Raw genomic sequence first — 21,447 nt, forward strand, 5'->3', positions numbered from 1 at the left:
AAGGTTACTGTGTCCCCAGAGACCAGGTGAATGCAGAGGACTTTTTGTTGTTGTTGCTGTTGTTGTTTTATTTTATATATTTTTTTAATTATACTTTAAGTTCTAGGGTACATGTACACAATGTGCAGGTTTGTTACGTATGTGTACATGTGCCATGTTGGTGTACTGCACCCATTAACTCCTCATTTACATTAGGTATATCTCCTCATGCTGTCCCTCCCCACTACCCCCATCCCACAACAGGCCCCGGTGTGTGATGTTCCCCTTCCTGTGTCCAAGTGTTCTCATTGTTCAATTCCCACCTATGAGTGAGAACATGCGGTGTTTGGTTTTCTATCCTTACCATAGTTTGCTGAGAATGATGGTTTCCAGCTTCATCCGTGTCCCTATTTACAAAGGACACGAACTCATCCTTTTTTTATGGCTGCATCGTATTCCATGGTGTATATGTGCCACATTTTCTTAATCCAGTCTGTCATTGATGGACATTTGGGTTGGTTCCATATCTTTGCAGAGGACTTTTAAGACTCACGGAAGTAAAAGGGAGTTTTTGTTCCAGATAATTAGATGGGAAAGTTGGTTAAAAGGATTTTGTTTTCCCAACTTAATTTTTACATCTTTATTTAATCAGAATTTCAAAGTTATGGGTACTATAAATGTTTGCCTCTTGGCGATAATTTTATTTTATTTTAAAAACTGGAGTGACTGGAATTTAGTAGTGTGAAGACGAGATGGGTAAACTGTTAGGAAATATTTCAGGAAACTAAAGTTTTGTTAACATACTCAATTATCACATATGTTTAAAAGTTTTGGAGCTGTACTGCATATTCTTCCATCATGTTAGATAATAATAAAAATTTTTCAAGATTTCCTCTCTCTCTGATTATGGAAAAGAAAAAAAAATAGCTTATATCTAAGATCCTGAAAGAAATTGCTCAATTTAATTTAGCTAATAATAAGTTACTTTTGGGTTTTTCTTTTTTAACTCCTTTGAAGATAAAATTGAATAGACATAATTTCTCTTTTATACTTTTAATAGTTTGTCTTTTAGATTAATGACACTATACAAAATACATATGATAAATCTTATTAACAGTACAACAAATAGAAAAATCAGTCACTTATTACAAAAACCAGAATAAATTTGGTATTTAAGTTTATGGTTAATGTAGTAAGGTCTATTGAGATCAATATTCAAAGTTATTCTCTTAACTAACAGTTGCTTTTTTAAACCATCATCTTCACTATTACCTTTTGTCTATTTGCCATATCCTATACAGGAGTATTATTTGGGCAGAATTATTTATTTGTAGAATTACTTGTTTTTGAAGTTTAGTTATAGAATTAAAATAGTTGATAATGATGTGACTAGTTAAAATATTATTTAATATTCTATAATAAATAGAACAATAAAATATGCATGCACAGAACAGACAGTTAATTTCCAAACTTATGGAAGAATAATATATATTTTTTGTAAATTGAAAATTTGAGTCATCCATCCTTTGAATTGCCCTCCCTGTATCAAGGTACATAGATAACAAAATTAGTGATGCAAAATTTGCCCAGGGAAATGATTTGAATAGAGGTGGCAAATGCATTTCCTCACTTCTTCCCCCAAACACCCACTATCTTCTGTAACCACTGTGGACACAGTTAATCATGACTTTTTAACTCTGAAAGTGGCTTTAGAACCCTTCTCAACACAGCTCTTCGTGAAACTTTGACAAACTATCCATGCTGGTGCATGAATTGAAAACTTTTTGCCAATTTTAGTTTCGAGAGAGAGTTCATCCAGACAATGAAAAATCCCAGTGAAATATTCCTATAACAAATACAAAACATGTTTATAGTGACCTAAATGATTGTTTACTAGAGACAGTATTTATTTCTCTCCTGTGAAAGTTTGGGAGAGAATTATATTAGATACTAGACACACTTTTTATCATCCAGTGATCCATCTTATACATAGCATATGTTCCACTACTTTTGTTACATATCATAACTTTAGCAATCACAATCTTTGGATTTGGTGATTATTTCTAAAGAGCCTCTTGTTTAACAATTATACAAATCTACTAATTTTTGAAAAATGGTTAAGTGAATTCAAATTCTATTGATTTCAGCTAATGTTGCTCCCAAAATCTGTGATTATTTTAGTGTACCATTCTGTAGACAAACTATAAATTAAGTAGGTATATGCATAGGCACACAAAATGACTTTCAGGTACTAAGTCGTTAATACAAATAAGTATTTGTGAATGAATGAATACAAATTTCCAAGTTGACATCTACTATACATTTTAAGTTCTTTTGTTTTGTATATGAATATAATCTGCTTATACGAATTGATTCTATATTTGTGTATCTTCCATTTGAACATGATTCTATTTAGCTCTTATGGTTTGGAATGATTTGGTCCATGGCACTAATATAGTATACATTTCTCTCAGGGCCGATTCTTATTTATTCATACGGACAGACCTTACACTGAGTACTAAGTTGAACCACAGAAGCCACTTAGTGTGTTTATGTTAAATTACATGATGCAAACCCTTACGGTCTTTAAACATCAACGAATTATTGTCATTAGTTGCAACATGATTAAGTTCTAATTTGTTTTTGTGTAACTGAGATGTATGATTTTTGACATTTAACTTGAAGAGTAATGTGGGATCTGCCATTTGCCATGGTTTTTCCCAAGTCTCACAACTGTAGGATTTTTGTCCATTGGAGATACAGCATGTAATAACAGGGGCAATCAATATGCACTAGAACGTTCACTAAAATGGCATCAGAAAAGGGTTTCATAAGTGAAGTGAGACTTAATCCTGTCCTCGAAGAATGGGCTGGGTTTGAGTAGGTGGAATAAAAGAAGACCAATATTCCTTGAACAAAAAAACAGTAGGAGCAAAAGCTCAGAGATATAAATGAGTTCATCCACAGTGGCCAGCAAGAAGTGTTAGAAATTCTGCTAAATCAGATGGACTAACATTGTCTGCCACCACACAGAATCACAGACTCACTTCATGCTCAGTATGAGCCTCATTTTGTTTACTGAGGAAAAACTATTTAAACACTCTGAGCCTCAGTTCTCATCATCTGTGAATTGGAGAAATGAATGCCTAACTCAGAGGGGGATTGCGTTTATCTCATGAAATAATTACAGATAAATAGCATGGCATGGAGTTTAGCAGATGGAAGGGTCTTGGTAGCAGTCATGGCAATGTGGAGCAAGCTTTACACTTTGGAAAGAAGAATGAGATGATGAGACGTGGTACTTTAGATGATTAGAGGGGCAAGAATTTGGGGACAAATAATCTGAAAGTTGTTGCATTGGTTCAGGAATCAGCACATACTTGAGTAAAAGTAATGAAAAAAATACTTTCAATAAAGTTTGGAGAAAGAATTGAACACAGGTATAGGCTGGGAGAGTGTGCATTTGTGGGTCATTACATTTTACATTATGTGTCCAAACTCTCCAAAGAGAGCAATGAGCAAATACCATTTTCCAATGGGGCTGGTAAGGGTTCAGAGGTTGGGCCAAAACAGATCCTCAGGGGAGCAGGACATAAGCACAGAGCCTTTTGCTAGTACATCTGCCTTGCAGCCCAGAGGCAGGCAGAGGCAGGCAAAGGCTGGGGCAGACATATAATTGGGTTCCCTGGGGAAATTCTTGAAAATTTTAAGGAAGTGTTGGCATAATGAAAGAATTCCAGGAGGACCAAGAAGTGCCATTTATTTATTTTAGTATTTATTTTAGTGGTACTTATTTATGGGTTTAGTAGTTAGAGAAGAAGAGAGAGAAGGAATAGAAAGTGCACAATAACATAATTTTGTAGGAGTCAGTAGGCCAAGCAGAAGTTTCACAATAGGGATAACAAATTGAGCAATTCATGGTAGTGTAATCATGGGCACATTTTCTAAAGCTTTTCATTTCCTTTTTAATAGATTTTTAAAGAATTGATGATACCAATTCTTTGGCCATGTTATGCTTTTTACCTGAAAAAGCAATATTTAAAACATATAACAATATTATTTAATTTTGATATTTAAAAATATCAAAATATTATTTAAGAACTCCTTTCAAGTAAAATAGAATATCATAATTTCTACTCAATTCCCAGAAGGGTAGCATGATTTGTCGTCTATGGGGACAAGGTAAATAATAAGAATGAGATATGGTTGTACCTTTGAGTCTTTTTTACTCATCAAACTTGTTTTGTTGCATAAAATAGGCTGGTATGAATAACCACTTTTAGAGGTTGTGGATCACTCTGCATTGATTTTTTTTTTTTTTTTTTTTTAGTTCTAGTTTCTTTCCTTCAGGTAATCTTTGAGATGGTTTCAATTTGCAGAAAATATTTTTAGTGTCACATCAACTTCTGAAAGCAAATCTTTAGCATGGAAATTTTGACAAAACATTGTAAAACCGTGGTGGAGTCAGAATCTGCACTTCTTGAAGATGTTTTGCAGTTGACAGAAAAGTTACTGAACCAGAGAGATACACTAGACTGACTAGTTTTTGTTCTTAGAATCCAGATGTACATTGAAAATATTTAAAGCATTGATATATGTTTGAGCTTTGGGTTGACTTTATCCCAGGATAAAATGTGAGTGTTGAAGACAAGGCTTAACAGCTGTAGTTGTCTTTCAGCCTTCAGTTTCCTGATACTCCACAGAAGTGTATTCCACTGGTACCACATGACACTGAGGCAGTTCTAACGGATTATTTTAAGTGAGTTAAATTTGTTTCACCTCTTCAAAAGATCTGAGTACCCGAGTTAGTTAGAACAATTAAATCTTCGAGTGCCTTTGGATAAAGGCTACAAGCTTATTGAGATTCAGCTTTTATTATAGTAGAATATTCATACAAGGGTGTGCTGAAACAGAATTCTGATCTTTGAGTATATTACTAATCAATGCTCTTTGTGCAGTATTTAGAAGAGGTGAGAACTTGTTGGGAGAGTAATTTTTAATTTGCCAGTATATTACAAAGTACTGCAGATGTGTGACTTACATATGCAAATTTTTTCTTTGAAATAGACTGTGAAACTTTTCCAGCAGCACCTTACCCAAATATTAAGTCATGCTGGAGATGAGATTTCATTTGAAGACCCCCAAAGGTAGTGGCTGGCTAAGAAAGAAAAAGAGGGTCAAGTTCTTCTGGTTTTGATCAGAAGCTTGATCCAGATTTCTACATAGAGACCCTTTAATTTTCATTCATGTTCATAAATGCAGGCTGGTCAGTATTCTAGGAAACTTAGTTAGTTTCATTCTTCCTATCAAACTAACTTTGCCATAATTTTTATTCTGCTCAGAAAGCAAGTCTCTTTGAGAGAAGACAGGATCTAGATTCTGTAATGGAATGGCATAGGGGAGAGTATATCAGAGTGGAGAATTTTTAAAAAGAATTTTTTTACAAGCTCTGGTTTCAACAGTTTCCTTATTGAGAAGAGCTAGATGATAACTAAGAACGCTGCCAGCTTTATATCATGAAACAATATTCTGTAATAATTAGGATTGTTTTGCAAAACTGGAGAGGTGACTAATAATAAAAGAATCTTCTTAAGTTCTTTTATATTACTGATTAGATTGCATGGAAACACACATACACAAATGTGTTCAGACACCCCAGCTGACCCTGGTTCTGCACTATTTTTGGGTAAGCCAAGTGGACCATGTGGAAGAAGGTTAACTTCACCGTGTGATTGCAGGTAGTCTTGAAAACAGCAATCCTAGGGCCCATATTTACATCAGAAAGTTAGTCGTACTAAAATGAATTTAAGAAACACAACTTTATTTTCTTCCCTTTCTGTACTTCCAAACAACCATGACCTAAACCATATTATGATTTTTTTTTAAAACAAATTGATTTCTTATTAAAGTTATGAAACCAGCTGGGCATGGTGGCTCACACCTGTAATCCAGGCACTTTGGGAGGCCAAGGTGGGCGAATTGCCTGAGGTCAGGAGTTCAACACCAGCCTGGCTAACACGGTTAAACCTTGTCTCTACTAAAAATACAAAAAAATTAGCTGGGCGTGGTGGCACACACCTGTATTCCCAGCTACTTGGGAGGCTGAGGCAGGATAATTGCTTCAACCCAGGAGGCGAAGGTTGCAGTGAGCTGAGATGGAGCCACTGCACTCCAGCCTACGACAGAGGGAGACTTGGTCTCAAAATAAGTAAATAAATAAATAAAGTTATGAGACCACTAACTTTTATATCATTTTAGCTATTATACAGGAATATTTCTTTTGATAACCCAACAATTTATTATGGAAAATTTGTAATATATGTAAAAGTAGAGATTAGTAAATACTGCCCCCATATATCCACCACCCAGCTAATTATTCAAGAATGACCAATTGTGTTTCTTCCTCATGCCCACACATTTGCTGCTCCTCACTAGATTATTTCAAATTGTAAATAGGAGAGTAACATTACTTCCTTAACATCAAATAGCTAGTCATTTAAAAATTTCCCCAGTTGTCTTTTGATGTTTTTGGTATAGTGGTTTATTTGATCTATATTTAAACAAGATTCATGGATTATATTTGGATGATATGTTTCTGAAGTCTCTTAGTTTATACTTTAACTCTTTTTTAAAATTTCTTTATATTGATTTGCTGAAGAAGCTCGGTTGTTTTGTCCTGTATTTTCTTGTCTGTATATTTTCCGACTGACTGTATCTTCTTGGTATCATTTAACATGCTCCTCTGTCTCTTTTTTTCCTTAAATCTGGTAGCTAGATACAGAGCTTGGTGCAATTGCTTTCTTGCTTCCTTTCTTTCTTATAAACAATATTTCATTAGTTGTATTTAATGCTTCCGTCACAAAGCACATACTCTGGTTATCTCCTTTTGTGTGATTTTAGTGACCATTGATGATCATTGGCTGGATCCAACATTGCATTAGGGGTTTGCAAAATGGTAATTTTATTATTTCATTACTTTCAATTGATTAGCTGAAGTATGAACATATATAGAACAATTTCCCCTCATCAACTATTTAGTGGATGAACTATTTGGTTGATGAAATAGGTTTCATACAGGAAAGGCAGATTAAATGCCTAAGTTGTCCCTTTATTAGTTTTCAGAATATAATTACAACATTTCCCAATGTAACTGATGAATTTTTCTTTTTAGTATCCTTATGAACTCATGAATTTTGATGTTAGATGTATTTAAACATATTGCACTCTTCTCCATTTTACTTTTTCAACTTACACTATATCCTACAGATTGTTCTGTTGCATATAAAAACATGCATTTAATTTTTTACAGCTTCATACATTTGCATTGTGTGGATGTACCATATATTATTCAATCAGTATCTTCTTGATGAACATTAGGCTTTACAGCTTTTTGATAATATGAAAGTGCTACAGTGAATGTGGAAATGTAAACAATTCATATCCAAATGTATTGCTGGTAAAGACATCTAGAAATTGAATTCTTGGGACAGAGGGCAAATGTATATGTAATTTTGCTTGATATGGCCAAATTCCCCTATATAGGTATTGTGCCATTTTACAAATGCATTTCTAATTGCATAAGGAAAGACTGGAAACGTTTATGTAGAGTATAATGAGTAAATATGATACAAAGTCAGCAGACACAAAGAATTATCTAAAATATATATCGCATTTTTATTTAAGCTCCTCTTCTTTTTGACAGCTATTTGTTTATATAATAACTCTGTCTTGATAAGAACTTGATATTTACTAAGTCTAATACATTACAATTATATAATGCAACATTACCAATATTCAAACACATTCTCATTTATTAAGTACTATTATTTAGGAAGCAAGCTTTGTTTCCACATAATTCACCTTGTTATCATAAAACTTGACAAGAACAGAAGTTATAAATGTGTTCATTGTCCAGACCTCATAGTAGACCTTAGTCATTTTTTGTCATAAACCATAATATATACATTATAATACCATCTGAGAAAGTTAGTTACTAACTTTTAAACTAGAGAATAGTGAACAAATGTAAATGTTCTTTTAAATATTTATATTTTTTTCTTAAGGATGTCTTAACACGGATTGAAGCTATTGAGTAATTAGCAATGAGATGACTGACAAAACCCAGGGTAATAGTCCTGTGTTCTTCTTAAACCACGACTCCTAAATCTGCTTTTCTTTATTGATATAACGAGGGGAGAATTAATTTTAAAAGGTGGTGGCTATTGATTACTTAATGGAAGAAGACAGTGTAGCAAAATGCTGAAGCGAGTCTATTCTGTGCCCTCCTGTGCAACAGGACCCATTATCCAGTTGTGGAAATCATACCCTGACTCTCATTCATATTTAACAGGCTATATGTAGGCTACAAAATTGCCTTAGGCATGGGCTCCAATCGCCCATAGAATGGTTTTAAGTATAAAAAAGAGTAATAGATTTCCATGTGTTCAGATTGTTTATAAGCTGGACAACAATAGGCTCAATTCCTTTCTGCGATTGCTGAGCAATGGCGGCCAGATGGAAACACCTACTAGGCAAGTTGGAGTGATTAATATTCTGAGAAGCCACTCTAGGCTAGTAAGTACTACATAAGAAGACTTTGTATTTTCCAGTGTGGTTCTCAGTTTCAGCCTTCGCTTCTGCTCCTCTCACCACAGGCTGAGGGGCCTGTTCAGCAGGGGTGGCCAGTCAGCAAAAGGCGTTAATTGTGTCTAACACAGCTATCATCCTTTGGGCAATATTCTGTATCACACCGTCTATCAAGCTAACCCCTTGTCACACGTCAGGATCTTTTTATTTCCGTTCATTTAAAAGGGAAACAAACATTTTTAAAGATAGCTGGTAGGGAGGCATGAGAGCTTTCAGGGATTAGGAGCCCTTGAAGCTGCCTTTTACTGAAATGGGCTGTGATTTCTGAAAGGACAATATAGCAGGTCCTCCAATAACATCATTTTCTCCAACATCATTTTGTTATAATAACATTGATGGAGGAAAAAAATCAGTTCCTGACCAGGGTCACTGTCACTGCAGGGTTTGCACAATCTTCTCATTTCTGTGTGGGTTTCCTCCCACATCCCAAAGAAGGGAATGTCAGGTCAATTGGCGTGTCCAAATTGTTCCACAATGAGTGAGTGTGGATGTGGGCTTCAGTGTGCCCTGCGATGACAGCACTCTGTCCAGGGCTGGCTCCTGCCTTGTGTCCCGAGTTGTGGGGATAGGCTCTGGCCACTCACGGCAACCCTGAGCTGGAATAACTGGGTAAATAATTATGTTAATTTTTTAAATTAATTTTTCTTAAATGTGTGTATGGATCGCATTTGTTTCAGTGTTTACCATTAGAAGTGTTTGGGTCTTTATTTAGAAATTTGATAGTGTTTTTGTGATGAGAAATGGATCGTAGGAACTTGTTATTTGAACTTGTTATTTCGAGCAGCCTATGGTAAAGAGGATTTTATTACACCTGGTTTTGCTTAAGGTAGCAATTTCCGAGATCCCATCAACAGCACTAAGTGAGGCCTTGTTGTACAAGGCTTTGTAGATTACTGACTCCCATTATTAATTTTCTAAATTACCAGATTATATGTCAGTACCACCAGTTTATTTTTAAAATATGATAAGCTTGAAATAAGATAAAGTCCTTTAGAAAGAAAATATTCTCGGGATTTATGAGTACACAAAGAACACAGCATCAGATATCCACCATCCCAAACAATGCATAGAATTAAATAGTGAGAAAATATCAATTTTTTGACTCAATGACTCTAAAGAATTTTAAAATGTGTTTAAGGGATTCATTTATTTTGTCACCTATCAGAAATTATTTATAATTACCTGCCTAGAATGAGTTGCATAATAAAAATTCAGCTTTGTTAGCAGAAGGTATTCAAGGCAACATCTTCTATTAACATACTGAGATTTTTCTCAAAACAGTGAATGAAACTGACCCAGAGGTCTCATTGTAATTCTATGTTAAATGTGGAAAAATTCCGTTTTACTCCCAACCTTGGACTGTGCATACCTAAATGCTGCGTTCAATTTATTAATAAGTCTATGTGTGTGCCTTCTTTTTCTGATATCCAGCAGAGAATTTCAAATGATCAAGAGTTGGTAATAGAAAATGCACTTATGTTCTTTTTTTATTTTTATTTTCATTTTTATTTTAAGTTTCGGGGTACATGTGCAGGATGTACAGGTCTGTTACGTAAGTAAACATGTGCCATGGTGGTTTGCTGCACCTGTCAACCCATCACCTAGGTATTAAGCCCATCATGCATTAGCTATTTTTCCTGATGCACTCCCTCTCCCCGCCCTCCACCCCACAGGCGCCAGTGTGTGAACAAACTTGATCTTTGTGAGGCATAATGATGGATCTACTCAGATGCTTGCTTTTTGTTTGTGTGTTTTGTTGTTGTTGTTATTTGTTTATTGGTTAGTTGGTTAGTACTACATGCTGTTAAGTTTGTGGTTAGCTCATTTCAAGAAGCTTTAGTTTAGAATTCATGGATTCTTCAGCTGCCGCTTCGAAGAACAAAATTAAAATCAAAAATTTAAAATAATTTAACCAAGATTTTCTCTGAGGTGCTTACTTAACACTATAACATAAAACATAGGAAGACGTTTTATCAGCTGTAAATATAAAAGTGTTAATAGGTATACCTTCGCAGCCTTTGGATATTCCAGAGAGAAGAGCTTCTTAAAGCCTGTATTTGCAAGAGATGGTGCTTATTAAACTATAATCTAATATACTTATCAGTTTGGGCAGTGAAAATAGCAAGCTCTAAGTTTCCTTTTTCTTTTCTATTTTATAGCGAAGCAGCAGTTTTGGGAATTTCGATCGTTTTCGGAATCATTCTTTATCAAAACCAGATGATTCAACTGAGGTTGGTAGTTTATTCCATTTTTATGAATGTTATGCAAACACATTATGAAATATTATGAAGACAATGTCACTTTTGCAAAGTAAAATAAGAAAAATAAATACATTTTAAAATTATAGCCTTGCATGTATTTTTGTGATAAGTGAACAAACCATTATTTAGTACTGTTGTAGAAAGCAATGGGTTCTTGTCACACGACCAGGAAAATTTAGGCACACACACACATTGTAGGGTGAGTAAGGCAGGGTTTATTGCGTGAAAAGGAAAAAAAAAAAAAAAAAAAGGAGGAAGGGAGAGTCCTGCTAGCAGGCCCCTACCTTACAGATTGAATCCCAGGCCACCACATAGCAACAAAAGAGGCCAGGCCCCCTCTCCCCCGCCCCCCGGGCAGCAAATCACGTGAACTTCCCATAGCTCCACCCCTTCCCCCAGTGCACAGGTGGGCATTATTAAGAGAGAATCAGTGGGGAAAGGGTGAGCTTCATCCAGGATCAGCAGTCTGTTTTTTCATCCTTCAAGCTGTTTCAGGCTTGAAGGCGAGGTTTCGCAAAGGACTCTTGGCTGTTTCCTGTCTCTATCAGTACCCAGTACCATGCTGGGCATTAAAAGTAAAATCCTATTTTAAGAAGCCTAACAGATGTTTGGGAAAGCAAAACATGAATCCGAAAAGATAGAATTCAAAGTCACACTGACAATTCCAAATTTCCTGAGTATTTCTACTATAAAACAATGTGTGTATACATATACGTACACACACACACACACACACACACACACATTGTGTTTATACACATTATTTGATAGATATATGTAAAAGTTTATGTCAGTTGTAATTGCTTTAAATTAGAACAAGATAAGATTAAGTGGCCCGACTGTACATTTGTTAAGGAGAGCATACGGCTGCTCAACTGGACTCTCACACTTCAGTGTACACTGAAATATCCCATTGGTGAGCGCTACTTACACATTTGTAAACTACGGACATTTTAATTGTAGCTTAAGAAAAGCTTCCCATAGAATTAAGTTTGTGTAATAATTTCAATAATATGTACATTTAATTGAGCACTCATGATGAAATAAGCACAATGCTAACTTTATAACAATTTACCTGTCTATAACATAGGAACTATTAGTATATCTATTTTGCCATTGCAGAAATATGCTTGCTTCATCAAATAAAATTACTTCTAAATTACAGAGTGAGTAAGTGACAAAGGCAGAACTCAACCTCTTCTCTGACTCCAAAGTTTGCCATATTGTCTCATAAAGTAGGGGCCACATTTGCTAAGTGATTAATGACAGGTACAACAACAGCTAATAAAATAGTACAGAGAAGGGGTGTCTACTAAGAAAACTGAAAATACTGTTTACCATTGAATCTGATTCAGCAACCTCACAGGTAATATATTCTTTTTAGATCAATAGGTTTTTAGATCTTATGCTTATTTTCAAATATATTTATCTGCAATATTTTAAAATATTGTAATATTAATAATGATTCCTTTTATTAATTTATTATGTATATATTCACATTTATGAGTAAACTTGTACATAATTATATAGTCAATCAACATTTACGTAATGGTGAGTAATAAATGTAATATATACATATAAATCTCTCCAGCCACATACATGTGTTTGTGTGTGTGTATATATATATATGGAAAGAGAGAGAAACTGTATATAATTTTATTTTCAGTTGGCATCTTGTATACATTTTTAATTCTCCATAATCATACATATATTCCACTGCTGTTTAGTTTATAATTCTGGTATTAACCTATACAAGATAGCTCATGTTCATTCAGGTTCATTGGTTAATAATGGTGGCCTAGTAATTTGTGAAAGAATTTAGTGAACCTAATAAAATAGTGTGCATATTTTTCAAAAATCCAGCATTCATTCAAAAAATACCCACTCTATGACAGATTTTCCGTTAGACACTCAGGAAGTACTGTTGCAATAACACAATAAAATCCTTACTTCATGCCTGGAGCTTATAGGGGAAGACAAATCTTAAAAAGACAACAACAAAACCATAAGTAATATTTAAACAGAAATTTAATTCAGTCTATGGAGAAAGGCATAGAAAAATGTGAACATTCAAAAGACATAAACGTAGTTTCTTTGTAGCTTCTGTAAATAATGCTAGAAAAACCAGAAAAAATATTCATAGTACATCTTTCTGAAGTTTAGAAATTCTAGGGTAACACAAGTAGTAATTAAATAATATATTTCTTATTTATGTTAGAAAAACAAATTTACAATGAAGACAGAGAAAGTTTAAGAAGAGAGAAGAAAAAGGCTAACTCTGAAGTTTTAAAGTGCTTCCAAATTATATTTTATTCAGGGTTTTTGAATTAAGCAAAGAATCTTTGCCTTTATAACCTTGAATGTAGAAATTAATAAAGTGCAATGAGGGTTTAAATTGGCTGTCCATTCATATTTATCATAGGCAATTTGGGGTAAGATACGAAGCAAAATATAATATTGATTAATAATGATGTTAGCTATGTGGTTAAACTTTTGCATTAAAATATTCAAGTTCACTAAAGGGAAGTTTCCCATCATTTTTTATACTCAGTGAATGACTATCTGTCCACTATCAGGAATGGTGGACAGTGTTAAACTAGATGTCCTTCAAGTTTCCTTTCTTGCAAATATAAGGTATTTTAGGACTTGTAACCCAAACATATCCTCCAAGAAAAAAAAAAATCTGCAATGTTCTACATGAGAAGTTTCTTTTTTTTTTTTTTTTTTTTTTTTTTTGAGACGGAGTCTTGCTCTGTCACCCAGGCTGGAGTGCAGTGGCCGGATCTCAGCTCACTGCAAGCTCCGCCTCCCGGGTTCACGCCATTCTCCTGCCTCAGCCTCCGAAGTAGCTGGGACTACAGGCGCCCGCCACCTCGCCCGGCTAGTTTTTTGTATTTTTTTAGTAGAGACGGGGTTTCACCGTGTTAGCCAGGATGGTCTCGATCTCCTGACCTCGTGATCCGCCCGTCTCGGCCTCCCAAAGTGCTGGGATTACAGGCTTGAGCCACCGCGCCCGGCCGGCATGAGAAGTTTCATTTACTGAAATAATATCAAGTGCTAGCTATGTGCCTGGAAGTACTCTAGACACTCAAAGAAAACAGATCAAGTCTCAAGTCTCATGGAACATGCATCATAGTGGGAGATGCAGACAATAATGAAATGAACAAACATATTATCGGGTAATGTTAACTGCTTAGAGGACTCATTAATCGGGGCCAATAAACAGGACATATGGAAGTGTGGAGGGTGATCAATCAGAAAATTGCTCTCCTATTATATGCCATGTGAGTAGATACCTGGATGACTGAAGGAAGAAATTCTTGGATAGTTAGGGGAAGCCAATGGCGAAAGCAAATACAAACTTGGTGAGAACCCGATAGAGAAACTGCAAGGGGGCTAGCATGGCAATACTTTATTACAGTTGTTTTCAAACTTTAGTGAGTATCGGAATCACTTGAAGAGCTTGCTAAAGCACAAACTGCTCCCAAGTGATGTTGATGCTGCTGGTCCAGGGATCATATTTTGAGAACCACTGCTCTAGTGAGTAAGGGAGACTTGAGAAGTAGCGAGGGGCAAGGTGGGTGGTGAGGATATTTTATTTCATATAGATTCTATATAATGTAATATAACATAATATATGAATGATATTGACAGAACATTATTTTATGTTATGATATATAGAGTCTTGTGGCTGTGAACAGTGTGTTTTATTCTGAGTCATTGGTTTAACAGCATTCCTAAGCAAAGACCAAAGCAGTCCAACCAAATAAGATGTTTGATTAATCTAGCATGTGAATTACATGAAGATTTCTGTACTAATGGCTGGAACTAGTTAATATATACTATTGCTTGACAATATGGGAAATGTGCACGCTAAGATGAAAACAAACTCTAGCATTTCTCAGTGGATTTAATTAACACGAAAACTTCTTTAACCACAATCATCTCAATTTCTATGAGAAGCAAGAGGGTATTTTAAGGTCTATTCAACACAGATAGATGCTCCAGCCTATCTAAAGCTTCCAATAAAATATTTTTCACCTATGTAGACATAAGAACTACTTATACCTAGTATTTAATCTTATTTGTTTATCTCAAGAAGAGGGAATAAAATGATTGGTCAATACAGCTATTTAAAAAATAGCCGAAATTCTCTAAAAGAGTTGCAGATGTGAGGCTCAAGTCCTTTAACATCACAAGTTTTACTTTCTGAGTTTGTAACTCAAGCAACCAGGCCTGGACAACTTTAAAAATATGGGTTATGTCCAGATTTTTAGAAATTTTGGAGGCTGCTGCACAGAATGTATGCGAAGTCCACAAACTCAGAATGTTCTCTGTAACAATGATTTCAGATCAGTATTTTTTATTCCTTTATTATTTTGTCTTTTGTAAAAATGCTAAACTAGGTACATGAAGGAGATCCCACAAATGAAGGTGGAGAACCAAGTAAAGCTTCAAATAATGGAGGAGGTTTGGGTAAAAAAATGAGAGCTATTTCATGGACAATGAAGAAAAAAGTTGGTAAAAAGTACATCAAAGCCCTTTCTGAGGAAAAGGTAAATATTCTCTGATAATCATTTGTATTTTTCTACTAAAACTTTCTTAAACTATTCAGCTAGAGTATAGAAGTGCTTGGTACTTCATGAAGTACTTAAGCATTTGTTTTCTTCCTCAGTCATTATGCCCAGAAGTTGGCTGGAAGGAAGTATTACTTTCATTTTAACAGAAGAAACTGACACTCAGAAAGATCATGCATTGGCCGGGTGTGGTGGCTCATGCCTGTAATCCCAGCACTTTGGAAGGCCGAGGCGGGAAGATCACCTGAGGTCAGGAGTTCAAAACAAGCCTGGCCAACATGGTGAAACCCCGTCACTACTGAAAATACAAAAATTAGCTGGGCATGGTGGTGCACGCCTGTAGCCCTAGCTACTCGGGAGGCTGAGGAAGGAGAATCACTTGAACCCAGAGGCAGAGGTTGCAGTGAGCCGAGATTGCGCCACTATACCCCAGCCTGGCAACAGAGCAAGACTGTGTCTCAAAAAAAAAAAAAAAAAAAAAAAAAAAAATCATGCATCTAGAATGTGATGTGAAGAGCAATGTGAAGAACAACATGTCCTTATTTTTGTAGCAAGTGACAGTATGTCATTCCTTTTTATTGCCAAATAATATTTCTCCTTTTATAGATGGACCACATTTAATTTATCCATTTATCACTTAGTGATCACTTGGGTTGCTTTCACTTTTTGGCTATTATGAATAACACTGCTACAGATACTTCTGTTCAATTTTTTGTGCAGAAATATTTTTTCATTTCTCTTGGATATATGGTAACTCCATGTCTAATAGAGAAACTGGCAAATTGTCTTTTAAGCAGCTGCATCATTTTACATTCCCACCAGCAATGTATGAGGGTTTCAATTTCTCTACATTGTTGTCAACACTTGTTATTGTCTGTCTTTTTAGTACTACGCATCCTAGTGGATGTGAGGTGGAATCTCATTGTGATTTTGATTTACATTTGGTTGTACTTTACATTTCCCTGATGACTAACAATGTCAAGAATCTTTTCATGTGCTTTTTAGTCATTTATCTATCTTTGTGGAGAAGTGTTTTTCAAATCCATTGTTCATTTTTAATTGGGTTATTTATCTTTTTATTGTTGAGTTTTAAATGTTTTTTATATATTCCGGATGCAAGATTTTATCAGATATATGACTTGCAATATAATGTATTTTCTCCAATTCTGTGGACTGTGTTTTTATTTTCTTGATAGTATTGTTTGTAGCACAAATGTTTCTAATTTTATTGTAGTCCAATTATCTTTTTTCTGGTCACTTGTGCTTTTGGTAACATATTTAAGAAACCATTGTCTAACTTAATGTAATGAAGATTTATTCCTATGTTTTTTTCTAAGAGGCCAATAATCTCTTAAATTTTGGTGTATGATTTATTTCGAGATAATTTTACTGTATAGTATATAGGAAGAGTCCACCTTCATTCTTTTGCATGTAGATATACAGTTGTCCTAAAAGCATTTGTTGAAAAGACTATTCTTTCCCTATTTGATTGTCTTGGCACTCTTGTTAAAATCAGTTGACCACAAATATATTGTCATAAATATATGGATCATAAGTAAGTGGGTTTACTTATGGGCTCTCAATTCTATGTTATTGATTTTTATGTCTTATGTCCATTCTCTTTTTCAACCCACTTCAATAGGGCTTGTCCCCAGTACTCCATTAAAATAGCTGTCACCATCAGTTGTGACCTCTGTGTTGCCAAGTCCAATGGTCACTTTTCTTTCTCCTTACTACTTTTCAACTGTATTTGACTCAAGTGCTGATTTTCTTACATATAAAACATCCACTTCTCTTGTTTTTGACTGGGCATGCTTCTGACATTTCTTTTTCCTCATAGCTTCCTTTCTTGACTCTGCTTTCTTTCTCATCCCTCGAAACATCTGATCTTCCTGAGGCTTGTTCCTGGATGCACCACTGAATCTACACTCTCCCCTTAAGTCAGCTCATCTGCTCTCATGACTTCGTTTTTCACAACTGTATCTCTAGCTATGACCTCTTCACTAATCTGCCGTATTAATACAATCAATTGTTTCTTTGATATCCTCATTTAGCTGTCCAGTAGACATCCAAAACCTAATAGATCCAAAGCTAATATATTGATTCTCTATACTTTTACAAAAAAATGGTTTTCTCATCCAGTATTCCCAGTGGCAGCAGACAACACTGATCTTCAAAATAAATAAAAGCAAAAATATAAAAAAGAGGAAGAAAGAAAAGAAAAACTAAGAATCACCCTAAATTCCTTCTTTTTCTCACTTTTCACACTAATTCATCAGTAAATTATCTGAATTGTATTACCAAGTATATATAAACTCCCTAATTTCTCCATGTAAACTATTCCTGCTTTAGACTAAGTCACCAACCTTTCTTTCCTGGATTATTATAATAATCCCGTAACTGCTTTCCATTCTTTTTATTCTTTCCCCCCTAAAATTTATTCTCCATATGAAATCCAGAAATATCTCTGACAAGTGGAAATCAGGTCATGGTTAAAATTTCAGTGTCTTCATAGTGCACCCCTTTACTTGCTGTGTTCATTCTAGTCCTCTGAGAAGCAGATCCCAAGAAAGGAGTAGAAACACCACAGACAGATTTATGGGAAGAAATGCTAGGAAGGCTTAAGAGAAAGCCTTTAGACTGCAATGCAAACCTGACATCTATAAAAGGATAAGGAAAAGGAAGAAGAATCAGGTAGAGAGAGTCTCATACTTCAGCAGAATTCTGAGAAAGCTTTGGTCAGATTGATGGGGGATTGTTATACTAAAGTTTTCCGTTACAGGAACCCCACATTCCACTAGAATGGGCTCAAACAATACCCCTGCTTTTTCAGTTACTAACAGAGAGCATGGCTTTAGTGCCAATGGAGTGATGGATACAGAGGGGTAGTCCTGGGGCTGTCAGTAAAGAAGGGACCCCGCAGCAAGAGATCTAAGTGGCACATTTCCATGGCCACCACACATGGTCTATGAAGCTTTTCTTGATGTGGCTCCAGTCTGCTTCTCTAAACTCACACTCTAATATTCTCCTTTGTCTCACTACATTAGCCTTGCTGTTTTCCCCTGCACAACCCAAGATAATTCTGATTTCAATTATTTTGCTCTTGCTGTTCCTTTTGCTTGGAAAACTGTCTCCAAAGCTTCACATAAGTTACATTTTCTTATCATTTAGGTCAATAATTCAGGGCATATGTTACTGTATGGCAGAGGTCTTTGTAGGATACTCCATTTAAATCAGCCAACCTGTAACCCTAACCTCAGCAACAAATTCTCTCACATCACCCAGTTTTATGTCTTTCATAACACTTACTATTCTCTGAAATTATCTTATTGTGTTTATACACACCTCCCCAAATACTCTACACAGACACACACACACGCACGCGCGCGCACACACACACACAGCTAACACAATAGAATATCCTTCATTATAGCAAGCACTCTGTTATCTTGTTTACCATGAAAATCCCTGGTTCCCAGAACATTGCCCAGTACCTAGGAGGTGTTCCATAAAATTGTGTTGAATGACTGAATGAATAAAGAAATGGATAAAAGTGGAGAATCAAACTGAGTGTATATCATATGTATATTCTGAAGTTTTATCAATGTTTAGAAATGCTCACAAATAAAAAATGTTGAATTACATTCTGATGAATATTAAGAAATTCATAGGTTTAATCCAAACTATTGAAATATGGAAAACATTGGAGATGTTTTCAAGAAAATATAATTTGTTTTGAAATTGTCTGTCTTTTCTAATTTTATGCAAGATTTGCTTCTCACTTGACTAGGTGGCAAGCACGGTATTAGATTTGTAAAGCTTCTTAGATAAGCTTTGCTTTAGAATTGCAAAATGCACATGTTTTATTCATATCTAGTGATCTGGTAGGGTGCAAATAACTGACATGAAACAACTATGCAGAGTTTAAGCTTGTAGGATCAGATCTCAATGGATTAGTAATGGTGTTAAATAAAGGATAAGGACAACATGAAGAAGCAAAAGTGCTTTAAAAGATAAACCATAGATGTCAATAAATCTAACACTTTTGATTAAATAATATTGATATGATATTCATCCTAGTTTGTAAAAATGAGCCATTATAATTTCAACTGAATTCTACAAAAAGAATGTGTCATCTGAATAATTTTTCCAAGTATATTGTAAAAGGTTTTGCTAGAAATTGAACTGAAGATTAACTACTTTCGTATTTTATCCTTATGTATCCTTAAGTATTTTATTGCTAAAATATGTCTTGCCTGTTAAATCAATATACACAATGAACATCTCCGTGGAAATCTTCTCTCTGTACCTAACCTCTGATATGTTTTCTGAAGGATGAGGAAGATGGAGAGAATGCCCACCCATATAGAAACAGTGACCCTGTGATTGGGACCCACACAGAGAAGGTGTCCCTCAAAGCCAGTGACTCCATGGATAGTCTCTACAGTGGACAGAGCTCATCAAGTAAGGCTAATGAATCAGGGATGAGATCCTGGTTGTGAGGTCCGGGTTAAATCAATTAAAAAACAACAAGTTAAATTAGCAACAAGGTTCCAGCTACTTGATAAGAGAAATGGTAAAAATGTAAGATATATTAAATCTATATAGAGTTGCTGGTGTTTAAATAATACATAATATATTTGACACAGGTATATACTGTGTTAACACTTTTAACACTGTAGTCAAAAGGGCTCTTGGGGATATGCCTCAAAAAAGTCATATTAGGAGATTAAATACGCATCTTTAAAATAAAAATCCTTGTTGGAGGGAGCCAGCTTTATCTTGAGCCGAAATATTTAAAAATGACTTGAAGTATTCAGATAAATGAAATTTATTTTCTGTTCTGTTCTCTGTCTCTTTCTTTCTCCCTCCCTCTTCCTTGTGTCCCTGTCTTTCTCCCCCCACCACTTTCCTTTTTTCCTGAAGTACTCTGAAAAATGTTGCACATTTGCATCAATTTACTTTACTGACATTTACTTTTTAGATCTTAACCCAGCATGAATGAGTAAAGAGTGAAGCAATATGCAAATAATAAATTATAGGACTATCACCATTAGGTGACAAAACGGGATCCATAAGTAACCAACAAGGATTTTCTAATGAAGATCAATATTTTTTCTAAGAAGGAAATCACTCAGGATTTAGTCACATTTCCAGCTACAATATTTGGATGAAACGATTGATATTGCAGGGTGCCTTATGACTTTTTATATGTAGACTGTTATACATCTCTCTAATCTTTTCAGGGCTTTTAAATGTTTTTGCAAAGTTTATTTTCCATTTCCTTTTAAATCAACTGCTTCTGTTATTTGAACATGTATGGCAAAGACCAGATGTTTCAAATATCCTGAGTTTTATTCCTATTTTCCTATTGGCTGTAGAATAGTTATTTTGTGACAAAAGCTAACACAGAAACATTTAAAGAATTTTTTTTTTGCACATATGAAATTCAGATCTCATTAGTATTCATTTCTGCTGGAACTTTTAAAACTCTATGTTGTTTTAAATATAGGGAGAATTTTATTAACTAGAATGGACTGTGAAAAGCCCTGGTCTGGAGTTGTCATGGAAAGGAAGGTGTGAAGAGATGGTGGTTCATTTTACTATTATCGTATACCACTTAATTTGTGTGATTAGATGCAACTCATCTGTGTTTTACATCACTTCACATACAATATGGAGGATCTTGAAGGAGCTTTACCTTATTTCCACAATGCATGGTAGTGAAACGTGGGCTATTCCCTCATTGAACAGAGTGATGAAAGGTTAGACTGAAGGAAGAAATGAAGTGATGACTGAGTATGAGGGTAGGGGAGGAGAGTTACTTCCACTGGGAGCCATTCTTGTTCCCAGGGAGGTGACAAAATGCTCTCTTTTCTCTTTTTCCTGAAGTTTAAGATCAAAAATAAGAGGAGCAGACAACAAGGATTTGGAGCAGTTTTAAAGGCCCAGTTTAGAAGTTTCAAACCACATGGTGGTGCAGA

At 35.1% G+C, this 21,447-nt stretch overlaps 1 protein-coding gene across 3 annotated transcripts in view; it reads left to right on the top strand.

Annotated features, from left to right (window-relative positions):
- SAMSN1 (SAM domain, SH3 domain and nuclear localization signals 1) overlaps positions 1–21,447 on the top strand; it is a 101,096-nt gene that overhangs the window by 53,184 nt on the left and 26,465 nt on the right. For 2 of the 3 annotated variants that reach the window (XM_025379479.1, XM_025379480.1), the window contains 3 exons: positions 10,785–10,856; positions 15,293–15,442; positions 19,798–19,927. In XM_025379479.1, the coding sequence (XP_025235264.1) occupies positions 10,785–10,856; positions 15,293–15,442; positions 19,798–19,927 (352 nt within the window). Of the gene's footprint in view, positions 1–8,633; positions 8,758–10,784; positions 10,857–15,292; positions 15,443–19,797; positions 19,928–21,447 lie in introns of all 3 variants that reach the window. The other variant, XM_025379481.1, reaches the window with a different exon arrangement.

This window comes from Theropithecus gelada, chromosome 3, assembly GCF_003255815.1.
Source record: "Theropithecus gelada isolate Dixy chromosome 3, Tgel_1.0, whole genome shotgun sequence".
In the NCBI taxonomy this organism is placed as follows: domain Eukaryota; kingdom Metazoa; phylum Chordata; class Mammalia; order Primates; family Cercopithecidae; genus Theropithecus; species Theropithecus gelada.